The sequence below is a fragment of the Carettochelys insculpta genome, chromosome 1 (genome assembly GCF_033958435.1).
Source record: "Carettochelys insculpta isolate YL-2023 chromosome 1, ASM3395843v1, whole genome shotgun sequence".
NCBI lineage: Eukaryota > Metazoa > Chordata > Testudines > Carettochelyidae > Carettochelys > Carettochelys insculpta.
The window spans coordinates 349,176,357-349,200,528 of record NC_134137.1 but is presented as its reverse complement, the minus strand read 5'-3'; the positions used below and the strand labels follow the sequence as shown (position 1 = coordinate 349,200,528).

At 46.0% G+C, this 24,172-nt stretch overlaps 1 protein-coding gene across 4 annotated transcripts in view; it reads right to left on the bottom strand.

The window, feature by feature from the left end:
* Window positions 1-24,172, bottom strand: part of CERK (ceramide kinase) — a 131,985-nt gene that overhangs the window by 28,447 nt on the left and 79,366 nt on the right. For all 4 annotated transcript variants that reach the window (XM_075015922.1, XM_075015932.1, XM_075015940.1 and 1 more), the window contains 4 exons: window positions 17,433-17,507; window positions 16,322-16,474; window positions 11,923-12,028; window positions 1,938-2,008 (listed from right to left, as the gene is read on the bottom strand). In XM_075015922.1, coding sequence (XP_074872023.1) covers window positions 1,938-2,008; window positions 11,923-12,028; window positions 16,322-16,474; window positions 17,433-17,507 — 405 coding nt within the window. The remainder of the gene's footprint in view (window positions 1-1,937; window positions 2,009-11,922; window positions 12,029-16,321; window positions 16,475-17,432; window positions 17,508-24,172) is intronic.

Below are 24,172 nucleotides of genomic sequence, written 5' to 3'. Positions count from 1 at the left end.
CCTGGGCAAGTAAGTTTGAAGAACCAGCTGATGCCCAGCAGCAGGTTCTCCCTCTCCACGCCACTGATGTAATCCAAGGGAAAGGTAAGAGACAGTACAGCTTGGCACCAATGTTGTCACAGGAGCTGCCAGAGTGAGATTGAGCACAACCTCAAACTGCCTTAGGGGCTCCATGTCCGGACTTTTCCTCGGGGTTTACTCCCGAAGCCGTTCCCATGACTAGGTATCGCTGCAACGCAGTGAAGGTTTTAAATCAGAGTTTCCTTCTCCTAGGTGGACAGCCTTCCTAGGCTGACGAGCCCCATCTGTCTGAAGCAGCTGGTTTGAAGGCACCAGTCACCCGCCTTCGCCCCTTCTCCTGTCAGTGCAAACAGTTTCGCCGGGCTTAGAAACTAAGCCACACGTGAAGGCCAGGAGCTGGACTTCGGTTGTCAGAGGCTATTGGAGATGCACGCCATGGGAGCATTTTATAGATAGTGGGAGCTTATCCCCACTACCACCCCCGGCTATGACAACCCTTGAAACCAAAAAAAATATATATTGGCATTAGAAAAGGTTCAGAAAAGGGCAACTAAAATGATTAAGGGTTTGGAATGGGTCCCATATGAAGAGAGGCTAGAGAGACTGGGACTTTTCAGTCTAGAAAAGGAGAGACTGAGGGGCGATATGATAGAGGTGTATAAAATCATGAATGGTGTGGAAAAAGTGAATACAGAAAAGTTATTTACTTGTTCCCATAATATAAGAACTAGAGGACAACAAATGAAACTAATGGGTAGCAGCTTCAAAACTAATAAAAGAGTTTTTCTTCACATAGCACACAGTCAACCTGTGGAACTCCTTACCAAAGGATGCTGTGAAGGCCAGGACTCTAACAGAATTTAAAAAAGAGCTCGATAAATATTTGGAGGTTAGGTCCATAGATGGCTATTAGCGAGGGGGTAAGGTATGGTGCCTAGCCTTTTGTCGAAGGCGGGAGATGGATGGCAGGAGACAAATCGCTTGATCATTGTCTTCGGTTCACCTTCTCTGGGGCACCTGGCATTGGCTACTGTCAGCAGACAGGATACTGAGCTAGATGGACCTTTGGTCTGACCCAGTATGGCTGTTCTTATGGTCTTAAACCAAGATTAACAGATTATTCCTCTTCGCTTATCAGTGTTATTTAGAAAATTAGGACCATCACATGCAATCTGGTAGGATGCCACAGGGAAAGATGTGAAGTAGATTGTTAATAGTCCATGTTTGTAGTGTGATAATTTTGATTTTTAAAATATATAACTGTTTATTTGGGATGAACTTCAATGCTGAAAAAAGACAAAACTCACTCCAATCTGCTCTGACATCTATCTAGGAGGCAAATCAGCTTCCATACTAGCTCAGGGTTTGCCAATTAAGGTTTTTTTTTTTTTTTTTTTGTGATCAAGAGTTCAGATTTAGGATTTAGATGAGACCACAAAATAAACTCATCTTCTCAGGCAGAAAAGCCTGATCCACTGAACCGCTGAAGGAATCAATATATTTATTAGAAGGGTGATGATATCTTAATGGTTTTTCTTTAAATTCTTCTTTTCAGCTAGAATCCTGAGTTCTTGGCAAGTTTATAACAGTTAAACCAAAGTGAAGCTCATCTAGGTATTTAAGAGTTTTTTGTAATGCAACACTATACCAGGGATTCTCAAAATTTCATTGTATTGTGAACGCCTTCAAATAACAAAATATGCGATTCCAGGAGAAGGAACGGAAGCCTGAGTGCACCCAAATTTCACTTTGGCTCTGGGTGATGGTCTTAACCTTCAGTCGTGGACCCAAGCAAGTCAAAAGCAGCCTTGGCAACCTTAGTAAAATGGAGGTGACAATCCACTTTTTGGTTATAACCCATAGTTAGAGAACAACTGCACTACCTATTCTTCATATTTGTCAGTATAGTATGTTACCATTATGTGCTAATTCATAGTTCTTCTCTTGCGCTGCAGGTTGATGCTTACTCTGCCTGCAAATGTAGCATCTGAAAAACAAAAATATTGTTCTGTGTTAGTGTTTCTTTTCCTCAACTATCTAAATATGTAACTTTTACCGGTGACCTACATTCATTATTCTTTAGCATACAGAGATTCCAAGTACTTCACACAGAGTTCAAAGCTTGGATTTAAATTGAAGAAGTCTGTGCAAGAAATATCCAGCCTGTAAAAGGGATACATACACAGTAATGGATTATTTTAATACAGTAGCCCCTCAAGTTATGTGAGGGTTGCATTCCCACACACCCTTGCATAACTCAAATTTCACATCAGGTGTGTGTGTGTGGTGGGGGGGTGTTGGTCCTCCAGATGAATGCTGCAGCCAGGGAAGCAGGAGCACCTGGAACTCCTTTGGAAAGGGAAGTCCTGGAGCTGGGAGGGTTAAGCCTGGCAGTGGGTTGGGGCTGTGGGAGCGGGGGCAGGTAGAGTAAGGCTGCAGGAAGGCTGTGTGTGTTCCAGAGCCATACGTGGGGTTGGTGAGCCGGAGCCATGCGCAGGACGGGGGGGGGTTGAACTGGGGCCAGAGGGTTGAGTCAGAGCCACACATGGGGGTGGTGAGCTGGAGCTGGAGACATGTACAGGGGTGGTGAGCAAGGCTGCAGGGACTGAGCTGGAGTGGCAGGGAACTCTGAACTAGGGCCAAGGGATTTTGAGTTGCACTCAACTCGCATTAATGTGAGTTAAGCGCAACACAAAATCGCGCATTTTGAAGGTTTACTGTACTTAAACTATGCAAAGTCACACTAAACTTGTATTTTCTGCTTATGATCAGAATCAAACTCAGCTGCCATTTCAAGAGATCTGTAATGTACTTCCAAAACTCTACAGCAGAGCACAGATACAGGATTACGAACACAAGTACAGTATAACCCCCTCCATGATCCTTGTGCTCCAAATGCAGCTATGCAGATGGATTCTTGTGCCCATGCCCAGCCTCACTGATTTCAATGAAGATCTGTCTTCATGGATTGGACTGCAGGACCAGGGCTTATATTAAGTCTTATGGGAGGGGGCTCATTAACAGCAATGTCAAGGGCTGAGGAAAGTCATTTCAGACAGCCTTTTTTTTTTTTTTGTAAATATGTTTGGAAACTCTTGTTTAGCTTTTACAGGATTTCTTAGTTTCACAGTTATTTTCAGGTTCAACATATTTAAATGGAAAAGAAACACCTAAAAATGCCACTTCAAAGAAAAATGTCTGCACAAAATTATGGAATTTAGTAAGATCCCAACATGACAGTATTCTACTGCCTATGTTATGCTTCATTAAAATTGCCCATCACATTTGAGAAGGACTGCTATATGCTAATGCCAGAGTGGGACAGGATGCTTTAAGCGCCGGTCTTTGGCAGCATGGATGGGACCCAGGATGCCTGGATAGGAAGACATGAGCCTCTATTGTCTGAAATCGAAGACCCAGGTCTGTTATCTCAAAGCCAGTACACGCTGCACCTCCTAAAACTGGCACTCTCTGGTCTGGCAACATCTGTAGTCTGGGCAGGGGCAGGTGGCAGGGCACCTCCCCATGTCCAGAAAATTCATTTGTTTGGCACTGGTCAGGTCCTGACCATGTCAGACCAGGAAGGTGCAACCTGTAACAGATTCTTAGGCCTCAATGACTACTGACAACAACAGTTCTAACATAGACCAAAACTATTACAATTGGAAAAAAGGAAACTAGGATCAATTAAAATACGTTCTCCCGGTTTAGGGTATCCTGTCCCCAGTTAAAATAGTTGAGTTTTGTCATTTATTTCAGTGGGAATTAACCAAGCTCCCAATTCTGAACTGTCTGTAGCCACATTTACCTCAACAGTCATCTTATGATAACTGTGAAGATTTTTACCTCAATGGGACTACTCATCTGCTTCAGTCTTCCCAGGATCCGGGCCTCATAAGCTGCGTCTACACGTGCACACTACTTTGAAGTAGCGGCACCAACTTCGAAATAGCGCCCGTCGCGTCTACACGTGTCGGGCGCTATTTCGAAGTTAACTTCGACGTTAGGCGGCGAGACGTCGAAGTCGCTAACCTCATGAGGAGATAGGAATAGCGCCCTACTTCGACGTTCAACGTCGAAGTAGGGACCGTGTAGACGATCCGCGTCCCGCAACGTCGAAATTGCTGGGTCCTCCATGGCGGCCATCAGCTGGGGGCTTGAGAGATGCTCTCTCTCCAGCCCCTGCGGGGCTCTATGGTCACCGTGGGCAGCAGCCCTTAACCCAGGGCTTCTGGCTGCTTCTGCGGCAGCTGGGGATCTATGCTGCAGGCACAGGGTCTGCAACCAGTTGTCAGCTCTGTGTATCTTGTGTTGTTTAGTGCAACTGTGTCTGGGAGGGGCCCTTTAAGGGAGCGGCTGGCTGTTGAGTCCGCCCTGAGACCCTGTCTGCAGCTGTGCCTGGCATCCCTATTTCGATGTGTGCTACTTTGACGTGTAGACGTTCCCTCGCTGCGCCTATTTCGATGTTGGGCTGAGCAACGTCGAAGTTGAACATCGACGTTGCCGGCCCTGGAGGACGTGTAGACGTTATTCATCGAAACAGACTATTTCGATGTCACAACATCGAAATAAGCTATTTCGATGTTGGCTGCACGTGTAGACGTAGCCATAGTGTAATTACTTTCTTGCTTGCAGAAGCCAGAAGGCATTTGGATTTGCCTTTTGCTAGCATTTATATAACATGCGCTCCCAAATTTCTTTTGGGTAACTGAGCTCTTTGTTATGGTTTTATTTTGCTTCCTTTAATAATGCAGGATAAAATAAGTCAGCAAGTCAATAGACACGTTTCTGCAACACAAGTAAATTCTAGGGTTTCTTATAGTAAGGTCTCAGAATACGCAAGGGCTCCATTCCACACTCCCTCGTGTATACCTGGATTTCGCATAAGTGGGGGTCCGGCTTTTTCCCAGGCAGAAGACGTTCTGCAGCCAGGGAAGCAGCAGAAAGGTAAGTCCTGGGCTGTGGGTGGCAGTTGGGCTGGGTTAAGCCTGGGGTGGGTTAGGGCTGCAGGGGTGTGAGGGGTGGAGTTGAGCTGGAACTGTGCGCGGGTGGTGATCTGGGCTGCAGGGGGATGGGGAATTGAGCTGGCAGGGGGCTGCACTGGAGCCGTGTGGGGTGGGACTGGATGGGTGGGCAACTTGTGAGCTGAGGGGTTGCACTGGGGTCATGGGGGTGGGGAGGGAGGTGGGCAGCTTGTGAGTCAGCAGGGTTTGCAGTGGAGGCATGTGGGGTGGGGGGGGGCTTGCACCGGAGCTGCAGGGGGAGGGAGGCAGGTGGCTTGTGAGCTGGCAGGGGGTTTGCACCGGAGCCACATGGGACAGGGGGGACAAGCAGGTGGCTTGTGAGCCGTCCGGGGGTTGCACCGGAGCCGCGCAGGGCAGCGTTGACGGCTTGAATCAAAGCGGCTTGCGGGCAGTTTAAACTGAGCCGGGGGGTGAGCTAGAGCCACGTGAGTGTGGTGGTAAGCCAGAGCCAGGCATGGGCATGTGGGTGGCGAGTGGAGCTGGAGGGGAGCTGCTCTGGGGCTGTTCAGAGCTGAGGAAGATTAAGCCAGGGCAGGGGGAGTGACTTAAGCAGAACTGGAAATCATGGTACACAGTTTACAATAGGAATAGGGGTTCGACACGTCAGAGCGGGGTCGCATACTCTGAGACCTTACTGTATTGTTTTGAAGAGTTTGTCTATTGATCCAGGAAAATTAAATGGTCCATTTTATAACTAAGGAACTGCCCTTACTCATCTCTTACACAACTTCTCTCTTCCATACCGTTTCTAGATATGAAGAAAACAAAAGTGCCTTCACCTGTAGTAACGATGGTTCTTGGAGATGTGTCCCCGTGGGTGCTCCACAATAGGTGTCGGGCTCGCCCGGCGCCGCAGATCAGAAATCTTCCAGCAGTTTCTCCTGGATTGTGCATGCGCCGGCACGCGCCGCCCCCCTGCGTGCCCCCAGCCGCGTGCACGATCCGGTCCCCGCCAGTTCCTTGACCAACCACCTCGGATGCTCCTGAATAACACCAGACAGAGATCCGAAGCGGGGAGGATGGGCGGGTGGTGGAGCACCCACGGGGACACATCTCGAAGAACCATCATTACTACAGGTGAGTAACTTCTCTTTCTTCTTCGAGTGGTCCCCGTGGGTGCTCCACAATAGCCGACTACCCAGCAGTAACCCAAGTAAGGAGGTGGGTAATCGGTTTATGTGCAGCTTGCCCCTGATAGGACTGCTGTCGACAGACGGGTATTCTCTTAGAATACCCGAGGCAGGGCATAATGTTTGGCGAAGGTGTCATAGGATGACCAGGTCACCGCTCTACAGATGTCTGTTAACGTGATGCCCTTGAAGAAGGCTGTTGACGCCGCCACCGCCCTGGTGGAGTGAGCCCTGGGCGGGGCCAGCAAAGGAGTCTTTCGAAGTTCGAAGCACATTTTTATACAGGACACAATGTGCTTTGAGATTCTCCGGGAAGAGAGACCTTCTCCTCTTGACCCGGGAGCAAGAGAGACTAGAAGGCTGTCCGTTTTCCGGAAGGACTTAGTTCTGTCTGTGTAGAAGGCCAACGCCCTCCTCACATCTAGGAGATGCAGGCGTGCCTCCTTGCCGGAGCTGTGAGGCTTCGGGTAAAACTAGGGTAAAACTATTGGCTCGTTAAGATTGGACTCCGAAGAGACTTTTGGAACAAAGGCTGGGCGCAGCCTTAAGGTTACCGCCTCCTTTGAGAATACTGTGCAGTGCGGCGTTGCCATCACTGCCGCGAGCTCACTCACCCTGCAGGCTGAGGTAGTTGCAAAGAGGAAGGTTGTTTTTATCGTAAGGAGACGTATGGGAACTGTGGCTAATGGGTCAAAAAGGTGGACCCGATAGTGTGTTGAGCACCAAGTCCAAATTCCATGATAGTGGAAGCGGTTCTGAGGGGGGGGGTACAGGTTTACCAGCCCCTTCAAGAACCTGGTAACGATAGGATGGGCGAATACCGTGGGCCCTTCCTCTGTATGCCGAAAGGCTGATATAGTGGCGAGGTGGACCTTTAGCAAGGACAGAGAAAGCCCGCCTTTCTTGAGGTCCAATAAGTATTCTAGTATTACAGGTATAGGAACGTCAAGGGGAGCTAACTGCTTGGCGGAACACCAGGCTGTGAATCGAGTCCATTTCTGCTTGTAAGTCCTCCTGGTCGAGGTCCTTCGGCTACATTCCGGGACTTGTTGTGCTCCCTCCGTACATGTGCTCTTTAAGGAGCTGAGCCATGGATTAGCCATGCTTGTAGGTGCAGACCCTAAGGGTGCGGGTGCACTATGGACCCTTGAGCCTGCGTGAGTAAGCCCGGCGCCGCCGGTAGAGGGAGCAGTGGGCGGTCCGACATGCGCAGAAGCAAGGGAAACCATTGCTGCCAATCCCAAGCGGGACTATGAGTATCATGCGAGCTCTCTCCCTTCTGGCTTTGTGCAAGACCTTGTGGATAAGCGCTGCAGGGGAAACGCGTAAAGTAGGGAGCCCTTCCATGAAAACATGACCAGGGACCCCCGCCCCACTCCTGCCCTGGAGCAGTACTGGGGACCGTTTTTTGTTATACTGGGTGGCAAACAGATCGATCTGGGGAAAACCCCCATGTACGAAGAATGCACTGTAGCAGATCAGAGCGGATCTGCCATTCATGCGTGATTGCGAAGCGCTTGCTCAGCTGATCTGCATTCACGTTGTGAGCGCCCAGCAAGTACGAGGCTTTCAACGTTATGTTATTGGCGATGCACCAATTCCATAATCGGAAGTGCTTCTGCACATAGGGCACAGGATCGTGCTCCTCCTTGTTGATTGATGTAGAACATAGTGGAGGTATTGTCGGTATTGAATCCCGACTACTTTGCCATGTAGGTAATCTCGAAAACGTTTGCAGGCGTTGAACGCTGCTCTGAGCTCCAATATGGATATGTGCAGTGTCTGTTCCGCAGGGGACCATAGCCCTTGCGTTACCTTGTCGCCGATGTGCGCTCCCCATCCCATGTGGGAGGTGTCAGTAGTAAGAAAAATAGAAATTTGTGGTTGGTGAAAAGGCACCACCACTAGCAGATTCTCGGGGTTTTCCCACCACGCCAGGGATCTGCACACCTCTGTTGTGGGCGACACCACCCTGTGGACAGTGTGGGATGCCAGTTTGTAAACGCTTGCCAGCCAATGCTACAGGCTTGACATGTGCAACCTGGCATTCCGTACCACAAACGTCGCTGCCGCTATGTGGCCCAGCAGCCGTAGGCACGTTAAGACCGGCACCGTGGGGCTGTATGTAATGACTTGCACCAGCGAACTGATTGCGCGGAAGCGGGCGTCGGGTAGGTACACCCTTGCTGTGATAGAGTTTATGCGTGCCCCTATTAACTCTGTATGTTGTGTGGGTTTGGACTTTGACTTTGCGAGGTTGATAACTAGGCCCAGCGAAGAAACGTGTCCGCTGTGACACGTATCATGCGTGAAACCTCTGCCTTCGAGGTCCCTTTTAGGAGGCAGTCACCCAGATATGGGAAAAATAAACTCCCCCGTCTGTGCAGGTAGGCTGACACCACTGCCAGGGTTTTGGTAAAGACTCTGGGGGCCAAGGAGAGGCCAAACGGAAGAACCCTGTGCTGGAAGCACTCCTGGCCGACCGTGAAGCGGAGGAAGCGTCTGTGTGCCGGGTGGATTGTTATATGAAAGTAAGCATCTTGTAAGTTGAGTGCTGCAACCCAGTCTCCATCGTCCAGTGCCGGGAGTATCAAGGCAACTGTGATCATCCGAAAACGCTGCTTGCGGAAGCAACAGTTGAGGCCCCGAAGATCTAAGATGGGCCTCCGGTGTCCTGTTTTCTTCCCTGGTAGGAAGTAGCGTGAATAGAAACCTTCCCCTGGAATTATTCCAGCACTTTTTCCACCGCCCTTATGAACATAAGGTGAGTCACCTTCTGCTTGAGCATCGCCTCGTGGCAGCATCCCTGAAGTGAGGCCTGGTGGGAGGCTTCGTCAGTGGAAGCGACTGGGAGGGGATCACGTAACCCGTGGCTATGATCTCCAGCACCCATATGTCTGTGGTGATCTTTTGCCATTGGGAGTGGAACGGTCTGAGGTGATGATGGAACATGAGATGGCAGTGGCATTGAGCGAGGGTATTGACAGTGCAGCCCCCAACATACCCATCAAACTTGTTGCCTTTGGGCCTGACCCGAGGGTGTATGGCTTTGTTGAGAACGTCGCCTAGGAGTTCTGTACTGTTGCCGCTATTGATAGCGCCCTGGGCCGTAGCCCCGTTGATATTGAACACGCTGTGGTTGTAAGCATAGTGTCTTTGCTGAGGATAAAATTCTTCCCTCCTGTATGGGGGAGTATAATGCCCGAGGTTCTAAGTGTAGCACTCGAGTCCTTACTGGCGTGAGGGACCGAGTCGGTTGAGTCTGCAAACAACTTTTGTGTATCAAAGGGAAGGTCCACGATCTTCGCCTGTAGTTCCCTCGAGATACCCGACGTCTGGGGCCAGGATTCTCTACGCATGACCACTGCTGTAGCTGTTGAACGTGCCGCCGTGTCCGCCACGTCCAGGGCAATCCGGACTCCCGTCCGTGATGCTGAGTAGCCATCTTGAACAATCGCCTTTAACACCGGCTTTTTATCTTCCGGAAGTGGATCCATGAGGGGAGTAAGTCCGGAGTTGTTATCAAAATTATGGTTTGCTAGGTGTGCCCATAATTTCCCATTCTCAATAGCAGGATAGGAGAGGAATATACCTTGCTGCCAAACAGCTCTAGCTTCTTAGCATCTTTGTCCCATCCCCCAATTTGTAGTGAGAAGCCTTTGACCTCTGCTGGGACGACCCGACCACCCAAGAATTTGGTTGTGGGTGACTGAAGAGGAACTCCATGCCCTTTGCCGGGACAAAGTATTTCTTATCCGCTCTCTTGTTCGTAGGCGGAACAGAGGCCGGAGTCTGCCATATAGTAGTGGCTGACTCCAGAATGGCTTCGTCCAGCGGAATAGCAATTTTGGATGAAGCCGGGGGTCTCAAATTTTTCAGGAGGTTGTGATGTTTCTCCTGCACCTCTGCCGTTTGAATGTCTTGCGTGAAAGCCACCCTTTTAAACAGCTCCTGAAAACTGTTTAAGGTCATCTGGGGGAGAGACATCCCCGGGGGCCAAGGCCTCATCTGGGGAGGATGAGGAGGAACCACTAAGGTAAACCTCCCTCGAACCCTCGGGTTCCTGCAGTCGATGGTACAGTTGCTCGCTGGAGGATTGTGAAGTAAAGTCTCGGGGTTCTAAAATTAACTCCCCTTGAGACAACTGTGTTTCCGTCCCCGATCGGGAGTGCCCACGGGGGTATTGAGCGGCTGGAGGGGGACCTGCCCCTGGGTGTAGGCCTGTGGTTTGTCTGTGTCCATCATGATAAGGACGACCATGGCAGCATGGGCAAGGGTCCGGGGATGGAGACCTGGACCACTCACGGGGTGTGTACCCTCGATGTCTGGGAGAGCGAGACCTCCGCAACAACACAGATAGAGGTGAAACTGGCTTGTGACAGTACTCCAGGGGATCCAATCCCAGAAATGGTGAAGGTGGCCCAAGCCATGGTGACATTGGTTGGAGGAACAGAGAAGGAGGTTTGTTTCTTTTTTCTGGATGGGCTGGTGGAGACACAGGCCTTCGGTGCGGCGTGTGTATCACAGGGGGAAGGCTTGATGCTAACAGCAGTGCAGCCCTGTCCAGAGATGGACTGCGGTGCCGGGTTTTTGATGTTGCCTTGCCCCTCCCCTGGGGGGCCGGCACCGCCCCCTCCCATGCCGGGGATCTCGGCACTGTCAGCTGCGGTGCCGCGCGGGTATCCCCCTCCGGTGCCTGCAGGCTCCGTGCCTGGCGTCCCTGCACCACTGGTGCCGCGGGGGTCTGTGCTGCCTGTGGCGGTGCCGCCGGTTCCGGCGCTTGCCTGGCTGACGCTCTAGGCGCCGTGCGTGCCGGCTGTTGTATGACCGGAGGCTCAGCCTCTGCCACGTGTGCTGCCGCTTGCCTGAGTATGCGGCTGGTGGCTGTGTGCTCCGCTCGTCCTGCTCGCTGCAAACGCACGGCAAGGATCGAGCCAGGGAGAGTTTGCTCCATTTCTGCACTGAGGGGGTCAGAGAAAAAACTGCCCTCCTCTTATGCAACCCAGCGGGCTGTTCTGGGTGAGGCTTCTCCAGCAAGGGAGCCTGGAATTCCCCCAGGCATTGGATGCCTTTGCTATGCTGCACGGAGGCCGGCATAGCTTTATGGCATGACTCCCGCTTTGTAAAACCTGAAGAGGCCATTGCGGTGAGTCATTTATTGTTAATAGGGTACTTAGCACTTAATCCGTGCCTTTCCACCCCAAATAGTGATCACCGGCCTGCGGCAGCAGGCGGCCTAAATGGCCTTCACGTCTGCTCTTCTCTTCTCCTCTCTTTTTCCTTTTTTTTTTTTTTTGATATTCTCTTTGTCTTTGCTTTCTCTCCTTTTCTTTTTTTTTTGTTTAATAACCGAAAACAACAAATTACACATGGAAAAAAAAACACTAAGTAATCTGACTCTGGCCTTAGCCTGAGTGGATTCCGTCTGTAGCCGATGGTGGTTGAGAAGGAACTGGCGGGGACCAGATCGTGCACACGGCCGGGGGCGCGCAGGGGGCGGCACACGCCGGCGCATGCGCGATCCAGGAGAAACTGCTGGAAGATTTCCGATCTGTGGCACCGGGTGAGCCCGACACCCATTGTGGAGCACCCACGGGGACCACTCGAAGAAGAATAAATGTTCTGCATTACTTTTCTTTGTTAGAGCATGCAAAAAATAAAATGTAACAGTTTATCAAAATTTAAATGTCCAGTTCTGATCCCTTTTTAATCAGTTTCCTTGTAGCACCAACAGAAAAATATCTTACCCTGTTCTGCATCTTTTTTTATCTCTTGGAGATCCTAATGTATGTGTTGCTGGTAGAAAGGAAACCGCTCCTTCGTAGTAATTATGAGAGAGAAACTTCTTGAAACCTTAAAAAAAGGCATTACACAGTTTTTATTTGTTTTAATCTCACATTTAATCCATCCCTGAGTTGTTGCTCCATCTCCTCTACCAGGAATTACAAGAGCACAGTTGCTCTCTTCAATTTCACATCTCTTAGCTATTCTGGAATTTTTGGAATAGGGAGAGAGAAATGCCTCTCCTTTGTTTTCCTTAATTATCACTTGAACAACAAAAAGAGGTGGTTCAGATTTTTAAAGCCAGCTGTAATGCTTACCTACACAACTCCCATGAATTTCAATAGCCAAGATGGGGCAAAAACTTTATTTTCTGGTTTTCAAGGATAAGGACAAACAGTACTTCCCAGAAGCATAACTGGTTTTATAGGATTAAACAATGGAGAGTAACAACAAAATTAAAATAAATATCTACATTTACAAAATGCTCTGTGAAAGTGAGAAGCACTACAACATGAAGGTGAAATACAACACTGAATGAGTATATTCCTGGATTTACAAGGATGTTGGCAAACAGTTTTAAGACATGGTGATGAAGAAATACTGGGAGTAGAAATATTTCAAGATGACTACTTTACCACCCCTAAAAAGTCTATAAAACCAAACCTTTTTTCCCCCGACTAACATGATTTATAGAATTTAGTGTAACAACATTTAGCAGAATAACGATGCTTCCTTCATGTTAGTATAGTTCTACAGCTCTTCTAAACCCAAGAGACTGTCAATCTCTCCAACTAATCCAGTACTTTGCTCCATTTTTGACTCCTTGAAAATATAATATAGTATTTTTAAGAGAACACTTTTGTTTGTTGGCTCCTCTTTCACTATCAAATATTGCTAACTGCCTGTAGCTCCTTAGATCACTAACATTAGTTGCCCTTGGCCAAAAAAACCCAACAACGAAACCACCCTTCAAAATATTCCAAAGTTATCTCCACTAGAAATGGTATGATAGATATATAGTATCACTCTTACAAAGGGACATGCACAATAGCATTGCTTTTAGTAAAATTTGGATAATAACTAGCTTGAAAACTATCAAATTTAACACATTTTGTTTAACCTCGCAGCTTCCACAATGTGAATGGAAGTATTTGTGATAAAGAATGTTCAACTAACTTAGAGTAAAGTGAACAAAGCTGCTATCAATTACATTTATTGTCAATGAGATCTCATATCTATAACTGGGAGAGTTTTTTGAGATGTGTGGTCTGTGCCTGTATTCTATTGTGGGTTACACATGTGCACTATTGGCCCAGAATTTGAAAGAAATGTCTGAGTGACTGTTGGAAGAGTTGTTCCAACAAAACTTCTGTCAACAGATCCTGTCTCCACATAAAAGCAGATCGATCTTCTGATCTGCTGTCAACAAAAGGGCCCCCTGGAGTGCCTATAAGGCTTTTTTGTCAACAGTTTCTATCGACTACAAACAAAACACGTTTCGACGCTCTGTGACTTTTGTCTACAAAACTCCAGTTTTGTCTGCAAAACTCTTTAGTGTAGACACAGCCAAAGAGTGATAAAGAGTGAGGTGGACTAACTGCAGCTCCAGTTCCTTCTGCACTGTGAAAACTGACAGATCTGATGTGGCAGGGAAGAAGGGCAGGACCACACATCTTGAAGAACCTCCAGGAAAATAACCTCCTTTTTTCTTCTTTGAGTGATGATTCCGAGTATATTCTACTGTGGGTCACTGACAAACATACCTAAGTGAGAAGAGGGTGTGAAGTTGAGTGGAAGACCATCATTCCAAAGGAAGCAACTGTTACCATGACTTGCATCAAGGCAAAGAGTTTTGCAAACTTGTGGACAAAACCCCACATGACTGATATACTTAAATCTATCAAAGGGATATCCTGAAGGGATGCCAGAGTTGTTGCTTGTATTCTAGTGGAGCAAACCTGTACCCTTGTGGGAAAAGGTTTTTGTTCTTCACAAGTAAAAGGTCAAAGCTTGTTGGATATTAAGGAAATGGAGTCCATATTCTTCCGCAGATGTATGTGCTTGTATGTGTGTGTGGGAGGGGGAACAACTAAGTGAAAGGACTGGTTAACATAAAACTGGAAGATGACTTTTGGTAAAGATTTCAGGTGTAGGTGTAAGGAGACCTTATCTTTGCGGAATCCTGAAAATGGCCTGTCTTCCAAGTTTATCAGTCCTTTTTTCTTAATTGATAGCAACAAGGATTTAGACACTCATGGAGAGGAGGGAAATGGAGCAACACACCATTGGTGCAAAGAGAAATTTTTGTAATACTGGAAAGTACCAGATTCAGGTCCCATTGAGGCATGATCACTTGAGGTGAGCAGGCTGTTTGGAGGACTTTCTAATATCTACCATTAACGTGAAACAGAAACATCCCCCATGGAAGTATGGAACATGCTAATCATCACCAAGTGGACTCACAAGGAGCTGAGAAAGAAACCCAATGCCTTTAAAGACAGCATATAGTCCAGAATAAGGGAAGCTCTGCAGATTCTGGTATAACACAATTAATTTGGGTCCAAGATGAAAAGCATCTCCACTTAGTCCACTAAAACTGTCCAGTGAGTCTTTCCTACTGTTAAACAATCCTGTACTGCTGAGGAATGTATATGATCTATGGTCAATGTGCAACCAAACCTCATACTCTGAAGTGCTGTGGTTGTAGATTGGGGATGCTTGATCCTGCTGATGCACTCAGTGAGAACATCAGGGAAATTTGGGTAACTGGTGGACAAGATGATGTGCAGGAGATGAGGGAGCCAGAATTGTCTGGACCTGAAGATGACAATCAGTGTGAACACCTTGTGTCACTGGATTTTGTATAGCATCTAGAGTAGGAGCAATAACATAAGGAACGTGTAGTTTAGTTGGTGTGACTAGAAGCAACTGGAAGAGCAAGAGTTCCAGATATTGACTGCAACTGCGCATAGAGCTAGAATTTCATTCCCCATTGTATGTTGATGTACAAAACAATGGTGGTGATGTCTGAAATAATCAGGATGAGAGCAAATGAATGCATGAAAAAATTTGCATGCCCTCCTGTTTCAAGTTCCATGATATTGATGGGCATCCTGGATTCCTGAGATATCCACATCCCTTGTGTTAAGATGTTGTCCATATGGACTTCCCAGCCTACCAAGCACAGATGACAGTTTTGTCTGGGAAGAGCGAAGAAAGAGGACTCCCATGTGTATATGATGTGGATCTGTCCACTGTAGGAGGTCAGGGAGTACCTTAGCCAGGACTGTCAGCATGAGGTCTATGGCGTGGCAGCTTGCTGACTGCCTTAACTGCACCCCTGCCTGCAGGCAATGGAGGTGAAACCTTGCCAAGGGGTGTCACAAAAGTTAAGAAGGCCAAGTGACCAAATAGAGAGAGAGAGTTCTTGGCTGGTATGCAAGGGATGTTCATGGTGCAAACTGTGATATTGTTCACTTCCTGTAATATGTCTGTGAGCAGGTATGCCCATGCCAGGAATGACAGGGGCTAGGGACGACGCTGGAAGCAGTGTTCAAGATAAATTACCTGGAGGGGAATGACCAGGCCCCTGCTTGTCCCCCACACCTTGTACAAGCTCCTGGATGAATCAACTGATGCTACTTTCAATTTCTCTGACTGTTAACGCAAAGCCACTTATTCATTACAATAGCCTGACAAATAGATTAGACACCAGCTGAAACATTTTAAAAATCAAGTCCTTTTAAGCTCCTTCCAGGTTCCAAAATATTGAAAATTACAACTTTCTAGGAAATAAAATTGATACAATCAGAGGAAGTGGTCCATAAATTTTGGGCATTGGAAACACTTATTTTCATCATAGATAAAATATAAAGAAATAAAGAGACTGAATCCCAGTGGTACACCGAAAACTCAGTGTAACTTTCATTTAGGAGCTATTTGTGATGTCTCCACATCAGTGTTCCTTGTAAGCCGTGTGCCTGCTCAGGAGAGATTCAAATGCCACACAGCTGATTATCAGAGTACCCATAGCTAGCTGCTTCTACTGATGGTGCACACTCACACATGCCTCAGTTCACATACATTATTTTGCACGTGCATGGAAAAAACATGCAAATGGATAGAGAAGAATAGAGGGAACACTGCTCCAAGTTATGATGCACTAAACATGAATGAAGTTTTAAAAACAATCTAGACTATTAATGAGATCTAATGTGCTTGGTGCTGCCTTAAGGAATGTCTGTCTGATTCAATCTGGCTGTTATGTTTTAACTTACAGAAACTTACTATGAAAGAGGGTATGCAGCCCTCCATTATCTTTAGATTTTTCTACAAAAACAATGTAGTGATTAGACAAGTTACCTGAAAAGTCATATCTGATTGTACCCATCCACCGCTTCTTTTCACTGTCTTGTAGAATATCGCCATAAAAGCCATAACCCAACAATGACACAGAATACTTAAGAAACGTATTGTTGCGATGTATGGAGGAGACATCCAGAGGCTGAGAATCACCTGTTAACAGAAATTCAGACTTTATTTCAGTTAAAAGTTTCTTTTTTTCAAATCTGATACTAATTTTTAACATTAAAACCATGTCTTTTTGCTGAGAGCTACCTTATAAAACATGCAACAGAGAAAGAGAGAAGCATTCTGCAAGACTAAAAATGCTGTGTACTGTTAAATGAGAAAAAATCATGAGGAAGCAAGGAGGCAGTGTACCAATAAGAGATACTGGAACAGGGTGGAAGAGACAAATAGAACCATCTTCCTGAGACCTGCCATTTTTGAAGTTGCTTAATATATTTGGGCTAATTCTATATTTTAGCAAAAGCAAAAATGCAATAGTTAAAATTACAACTACATTCCTACATTTGATATTCTAGTCCAAATACCATGTCCAGAGCACATAAGGGTCCCAATCCTACAAAGATGTCCAGAAATGCTGAACTTTGTTTGCTTCAGTGAGACTACTCACAGTTCATGAATTTAAGTATGAGCATAAATCTTTGCACAATCATGTTTTAGAATTACAATGGTTAAGCTTTTGAAAGCTGAGAAATGCTGAAATTAAGTTGGTATGCAAAACTTTATTGCTGTCCTTTATACCTCTGCATTACAATCATCTTCAAGTATGTCTTTTTTCTCGTTTACAACATAACATTTTCCTACAACTTTAAATCATAATCTAATATTGTGTATTGCTCTGTGCATGCCAGACAGAATCACAAAAACATCTATACCACAAGTTAACATTTCAGAAGGTTATGGTAACCTGAAAACAGTGAGTTAAAGTAGAAATGCTCAGTCTTAGCTCTCTTTAGAACATACGTCTCACTAGCAAACACATCATACTTTAGTATAACCAAACTATATTTTTACACACCCAAAGAACGGCCTAAGCAGAAATGATTACTCTTGTGTATGTTAAGGACTTGAAAAGAAGTTGCTGACCTCTAAGCAGAATACCTACCTACAATAATATGTAATGCTGATGTTACTGGATCAACGACACCAACTGTTGCATAGCATATGCAGTCTGTTGAACCTGTAAAAACCAAACGCTTTTCATTTTTCATCTTAAACAACAGAGAATACTGCTCTATGTACATGCGGTCTTTTAGATAAAAACATTATTTCCCCTTACTTTTATTCCATTTTCTTAAATGTGGAAATAGAATAAACACCAGGCAATATGGCTATGAAACATATAACAAAGCGTGGTCTTAATTAGAACACTGATTTTCTCTCTAAGTGAAAATCACCCCTCTGCACAAAGTGCATATATTTCCATTTTATACTCTGCAGAATGCTGGATTTGGTGAGCCAGAATCAGCTTCCACTTCAGAGATAGGACAACAGCACATCCCTTTATCTCAGCCTGTGAAGAGGAGTGGCAACTGCTGCTACTTTGCAGCCCAAAGTTCAGAATTTCCTGCTCACTAGAACCTTGTTAAAATAATAATGATAATTAAAAGCAAACTACTCCATACCAGTTCATTCTCAGCCTTAAGGCACAGTTCCTTAGGATAGTGGGATGCATATTCAGGTGTTGCTTTTTCTATCATCAAAGCCTGATCTATATTACCAAGTTAGGTTGACATAAGACAGCTTGCTTTGACTGACATAAGTTTTCTCCTACACCAATGTCATAACTCCACTTTGATGAGAGTCATAGAATATATGTCAGTGTAGTTAGGGTGATGAGTGTCTGTGTAGACACCCTGTTACTTACATCATTGTTAGCTCTTGTGCATTTCATAGCTCCACCAGAACCATGAAACTGACAAAAAAGCCTGGCAGCTAGAGCCCCACTGCCACTACTGTTTCTCTTTAGAGCTGAGTGGCTGGATCCTGCTTCCATCTGGGAACTACAGCAAGAATGGACCCTATGGCCAGGTGGGAGCTCTGGATAGCTAAACTCCACACTCAGCTGAGAAATGGGGAAAGAAGCCCTGGCAACTAGACCCTGCTCCCAGCCACTAACTAGATGAGCAGGAAGCCCTGGAGTCTGAACTCATCTTGGGGGAAGGGCAGGGAGAGCCCAGAGGAGCTAAACAATGGAGAGGCCTGAAGCCACAAGTGGCTTCCCTCATTTCCAGCAAAGAACAGGAAGGTGAGAAGCCCAGGCAGCTTCTCCCAATCACAGTGGGGAATGTTGAGGTGACACTCCTGGGCAGCTTCCCACGGGGGGCAGCTTCTGGAAGCCCCAGAGCTGTTAATTATATTTGCACCTGTGAATTTGATGAGGGCCTTATAGAACATACTTGCAATCTTTTTTTTATTTTCTCCCATATAAAAACACCTTTTCTTCCCCACTTCAAAACTACTGTTACCACAGTACAAAATTACTGGGTTCTGGACTCTAGTCAGTAAGTTTATACAAGCACCTGGATTACACAAATGTTTGTCAGGCATAAAGATACAACAACAAAAAAATCTAAAATCTAGCAGATATATTTTGACTTCTTATTAAAGTAGCATATTATTAACACATTTGTTTGGAAGAGGAACAGCTTGTGATACATTCAACACACTGCAAAAGAGTTGCTGTGAAACAGAGGTTCCTGAGGGAAAGGTCACCTCCTTCTTTGCAAACAACTCTCATCTCAGACCTGACAAACTCACTACACCCAACACCTCTTATAGGCTATCTATCTATGTAAGGTATTTATAGAAAAGTCATAACTTGATAAAATGCACAATCATGAGATTTATGTACAATATTTAAGGAATAAAATACTAATTTGAAAGTATGGCTTTATGGAGTTGGAGTAAAAATTAGTCACCAGGGATAATATTCATTGATGATGGCCTATTCAAGCAGTTGCAACCCTGCCTGTTTTGCTGGTGATACAATAAAAAGCTTAATTTTTTTCGCCTTGTTCAACACCAAGGCTGCATCTACATTACAGTTCTGTTTTGAAAGAATGTCTTTTGAAAAAGAACATCGAAAGATGGTCTTTCAAAACAGAGCATTCACATAAACCAGCAGGGACTGAAAGCTCAGCCCATTCTTTCGAAAGGCCTCCAGCACAATTTCAAAAGAGTGTCCACACATGCCAGGGCACTCTTTCAAAAGAGCAGGGGCATGAAGTGCCACGGGCAGGGTCGCATGGCACACAAGCCCTTCCGGGGCTGCTGCCCTCCGTCCCCTTAAAGGTGCCCCCCATACCTCAGCCAGCACACTCCAAGGGCCAGCAACTCTGTCCCCAGGCAGCACAAGAGAGAGAGACAGAGAAAGAGCACGCGTGAAGGTGGCATCTTGGGCTGCCATGGACCCCAAGCAGCACCACCCCCCCAATCACAGCCATGGCCAGTGCTCTGGCTGCCATGCTGCAGTGGTTCTGGCTGGCCTCCTGGATGCCATCCTCAGGGCACGACATCCCCAGCCAGTCCCCAGGGTCATCCGCCGCCTGTGGAGCTTCCCCACAAGCAGCAACTGGTGGGACCCGCTGGTGCTGGAGGACTGGAGTGACGACTGGTGGCTACAGAACTTCCGGATGACCAAGGGGATATTCTTGGAACTGTGCCACTGGCTCGCTCCAGCCCTGCAGCACCAAGACACACACCTGAAGCTGGCACTCCCCCTGCACAGAAGGGTGGCCATCGCCCTATGGAAGCTGGCCACCCCAGATAGTTACCGATCCGTCAGCCACCAGTTTGGGGTGGGCAAAGCCACCATCAGGGCTGTCCTCATTGAGATAAGCCATACTCAGCTCACACTAGACTGCATGTGGTGGGGGGAAGGGGACAGCATGGCAACAGGCACTGTCAGGAGAAGGGCGGGCACCCCGGGACAGGGGCAGGGACGGGGACAGGCACAAGCAGGCAAGCCGCACCCCACCCCATGCTCACGAGCATGCCTCCCTATGCCCAGCAGGTCATCCAGGTGATCAGCAAGGCGCTCTTGAGGCAGCTGGTTTGTGTTGGTAACCTGGACGACGCCATCGGGGATTCCAGGAGTTGGGCTTCTCCAACTGCTTCGGGGCCCTGGATGGCACCCACATCGCCATCTGGGTCCCAGAGCACAGCTGCGGGGCCTACGTCAATTGCAAGGGCTATCACTTGGTTGTCCTACAAGCTCTGGTCAACCCTTATGGCCGGTTCCAGGACGTCTGTGTGGGATGGTCCAGCCGCGCACATGACACGAGGGTCTTCCAGAACTGAGGGCTCGGACGTCGTATGGCCGAGGGGACCTTCATCCCCGGGGGGAGCTCCCCATCTACACTTGCTCTCTTTCAAAATTATCTTTCAAAAGAGGGTGCTTTTCCCATCCTGGGAACGGAGGACCAACTTTGAAAGAATGAGGGAGTGAAAGAGCGCTGTGTCAGTGTAGACGTTCCGCAGCTTCTTTCGAAAGAACTCGGTCTTCCGATCCTAATTTCTAACGCACTTGCTAGTGTAGACGCACCCCAAGACTTTCAACAGAAAGCCACTGGCGGCAATGGCAAACAATCAAAACCTCCTGAAGATAAACAAAAAAAACCAAAACAAAACGGCACATTACAGCAAGATGGAGGCTCACCCAATGTCTGAATATAAATACAATTCTGTTTCAGTGTAACACAGAGAAAGGGAAGATACCTGAATCCTTTCACTGTGGAGACCCCAAGATAAACATGGAGTTCACATGGAAAAACTGCTACCTTGTTCATGTGAAGCCAGCTGGTCTGCAACAGACTGAACTTGGGGCATGAAGCCCAGAAACCTACATTTTAGATAAGGAAGGTAACTGTTACTAAGTGTGGACACTGGTTCATGTTTGATTATTTTGTTTTCCCTTGTAACTATTTGTTTTCATCATTCTCTCTTAGTTCTAGTGGAATCTTTATTCTTTTGTTTTATTACAAGTGCTGCGTGTTAGTCAGACTGCACTCAAATAAAACTGAACTGTTTCTCTTGGGGGCAAAGGATCTGGAATTTCTGTTAGCAGAAAGTGTCAGGTACTGGATTTCACAGGGGAACAATTCAGAGGACCTGGGGACTGGGCAAACAGATTGTTAATCTGTAAAACCAGCTTGGGGAACACCTGATTATAAAGTGAAGTCTCAGCTGGCACTGCCTAGAACAGAGTCTATGAGCGGCTGTGAAGCTAGTGGCATTAGGGAACTGACACCCAGCCAAGGGCAGGCAAGATGCTTTCACACTTGAGGGGTTAACACACTTGTTGGGGTTGGCAAGGTGACTCATTTCTGGAAACCCTTACCATAGTTAAAATTAAACTTCGCTCTCTATAGTAGAAGAATATTTCTTGTTCTACTTTCTGAATAATAGTAAAAAGAGCAATCCTCTGCAGTGTTTACAACTCAAACACTTCCCTACCCTGCAAACAAAATTGACTGAAAAAACAAAATGCTAAGAAATGGAACTGAAAGTGAAATTGACTGGTTGATTTTTTGTCTTCTCATTAATGCAAAGAAACCTAACATCATGTTTCTCAACCTTTTATTTTTAGTACACCTTTTTTTAAAAAAAATTGTTAGCATCCCCAGACTTGTCTCGTGCACCCCTAAGGCAAAACACAGTTCTAAGGTAATCTGAGGTCTTGAAAACAAGTGCCATTCAACCTTTCCAGATTACTGTACCCTCTTCAAGAGTCAGATTTGTTTTGTATACCACCAAGTTACCCCTCACTTAAAAACTACTTATTTACAAAAACATGCAAAAATATCACAGAAGACTACTACTGAAAACTTGCTAACTTGCTGACTTTCTACCTTCTTATCAAATAAATGAATTGGAATAGCAATATTGTACTTACATTTCAGTGTGAGACATATGAAGCAGTAGAAACAAGTCATCGTCTGAATAAACTTTTAGATTGTCCCAACTTCATTGGACCATTGTAAAACTAGGCAAATATCTAGATGAGTTGATGTACCCCTGGAAAACCTCAGTGTACTCCCAAAACTACATGTACCCCGGCTGAGAAATACTGACCTAACACACAGTGAGGAATGCATTTGATTTTTTTCATATTTAACAAACGAAGGTGTTTGTTGCAGCACAGATATGGAGGTTGCATTCAGTATTATTGCCAGTGTGCCAGCATCCCTTTAATTTTTGGCTTGCCTTATGTATAGATAATTAACATATCAAAGACATTTAGCATTGGATGATACAAATTTATACAGTAGAGACAATCTATTTTATACTGTTTGAAGTAAGTCACAGCATTTATTTAAAACCATACTATAAAGGACATATGTTATACATCCAATCTTAGATTATGAAATACTGTCTTAAAGCGAAGAACCAGCTTTTGAGCGCAGACTAAGCAGAGGGAAACTCACCTACGGGAGCCCTAACAAGAGTGAAAAATGGGTGTGGAGGAAGATCAAGGTTGGTTTAGTTAGGCAAGTCAAAGAAAAGATCCTGCCAGAAGTCAATGCCTTGGTGAGATTTGCTGTGGGTCTGCAGAGCCTTCTTCCCCATGCCATCTCACCCCACTGAAATACATTGACAGCATAGGCCTTTGGTCCATTTCAGATTCACCATAGTCATACTGGACACAGGCCTAATCAGATTATTCCATTTTCACAAGGCCAATTCAGACACTGCAAAACATGCCAAGGAATGAATGATTTATCAGTTTCAAATCCATTCTCCATTTTTCCTCACTCCAAATGAAATCAGGGCATCCAGTTTTGGTAGATGGTGGCAGGGAAAATCGTTCTCTCAGCCTTGCTTTCAAGGTGACTGTCATCACCACTCCCACTTATGGATACGAGAGAGCATACTGCTCATCTCACACAACCATTTTTTAAATGCTGGTCACAGTGATTGACAGATTTTTAATTAGTAAGGCCCTGACAGCAGGATGAGGCAAACACATTATGGAATCACACTCCAAAAAGAAACAGTAAGTGTGATGGAGAGACCTTTCTGAGAGACCTGTGCACAGTTCATGACACACTGTCATGGGCAAGTGCTTTTGCACAGCACACAGGACTCCAATTTCTTTTCAGGGTTGTGACAAACATGATGGATGACAGATGGTAAAGAGCCAAATTTGGGACTGTACAGTAGCAACAGCTATTTAGAAATTTAGTAGGTTGAAATGGTAAAGAAAACTTTCCATTTCATTTTGCAAGCAGCTTGCAAGCGGTTGAAGATTTCAATAGAATCTGGGCATTCAAATGTGAACACTTGGTTTGTCGCTCAGTGTTTTACCCTTCTTCTAAGTAGCGGATTAGCAACTGAGTTCCAAAGTTGGGAAGATGCAAGAAATCACTTGGTATCTGTTAAGGAATAACAGGATAAAAGGTAGAGTTCCTTCCTATGAGTTTTCTGAAAGACTGGTACATGCCTTAAAGCATGAGGGTTTGTAACTTTTTTGCTTTGACTGTGAATGAACTCACTATAAAGTAATTTCCTTTCATCAATTTCAAACCATGTTGGTTCTGGATAAGTGTGGAACCCATTACTTCCAAAACACACCGGCAGCAGGTGCATAGGCAAGAATCTGTGACGGTAATGGGACTCAGAAGGTGCTGAATGGTGTTTCAACCACATGATTGAGCACCATTCCAGACCTAAACTTAATTCATACCCCTTCTACTTTCTGAATCCAATAGTGTCTTATTGCATCTAACCTGCTTGGAAACATCAAAAAATAGACCCTGAAGTAATCTTAGCTTCCTGCCCTTTAAATACACAAACACAGTGAAGGAAAACCAGTAGCATTAATAATGACGTCTGGAAACCACA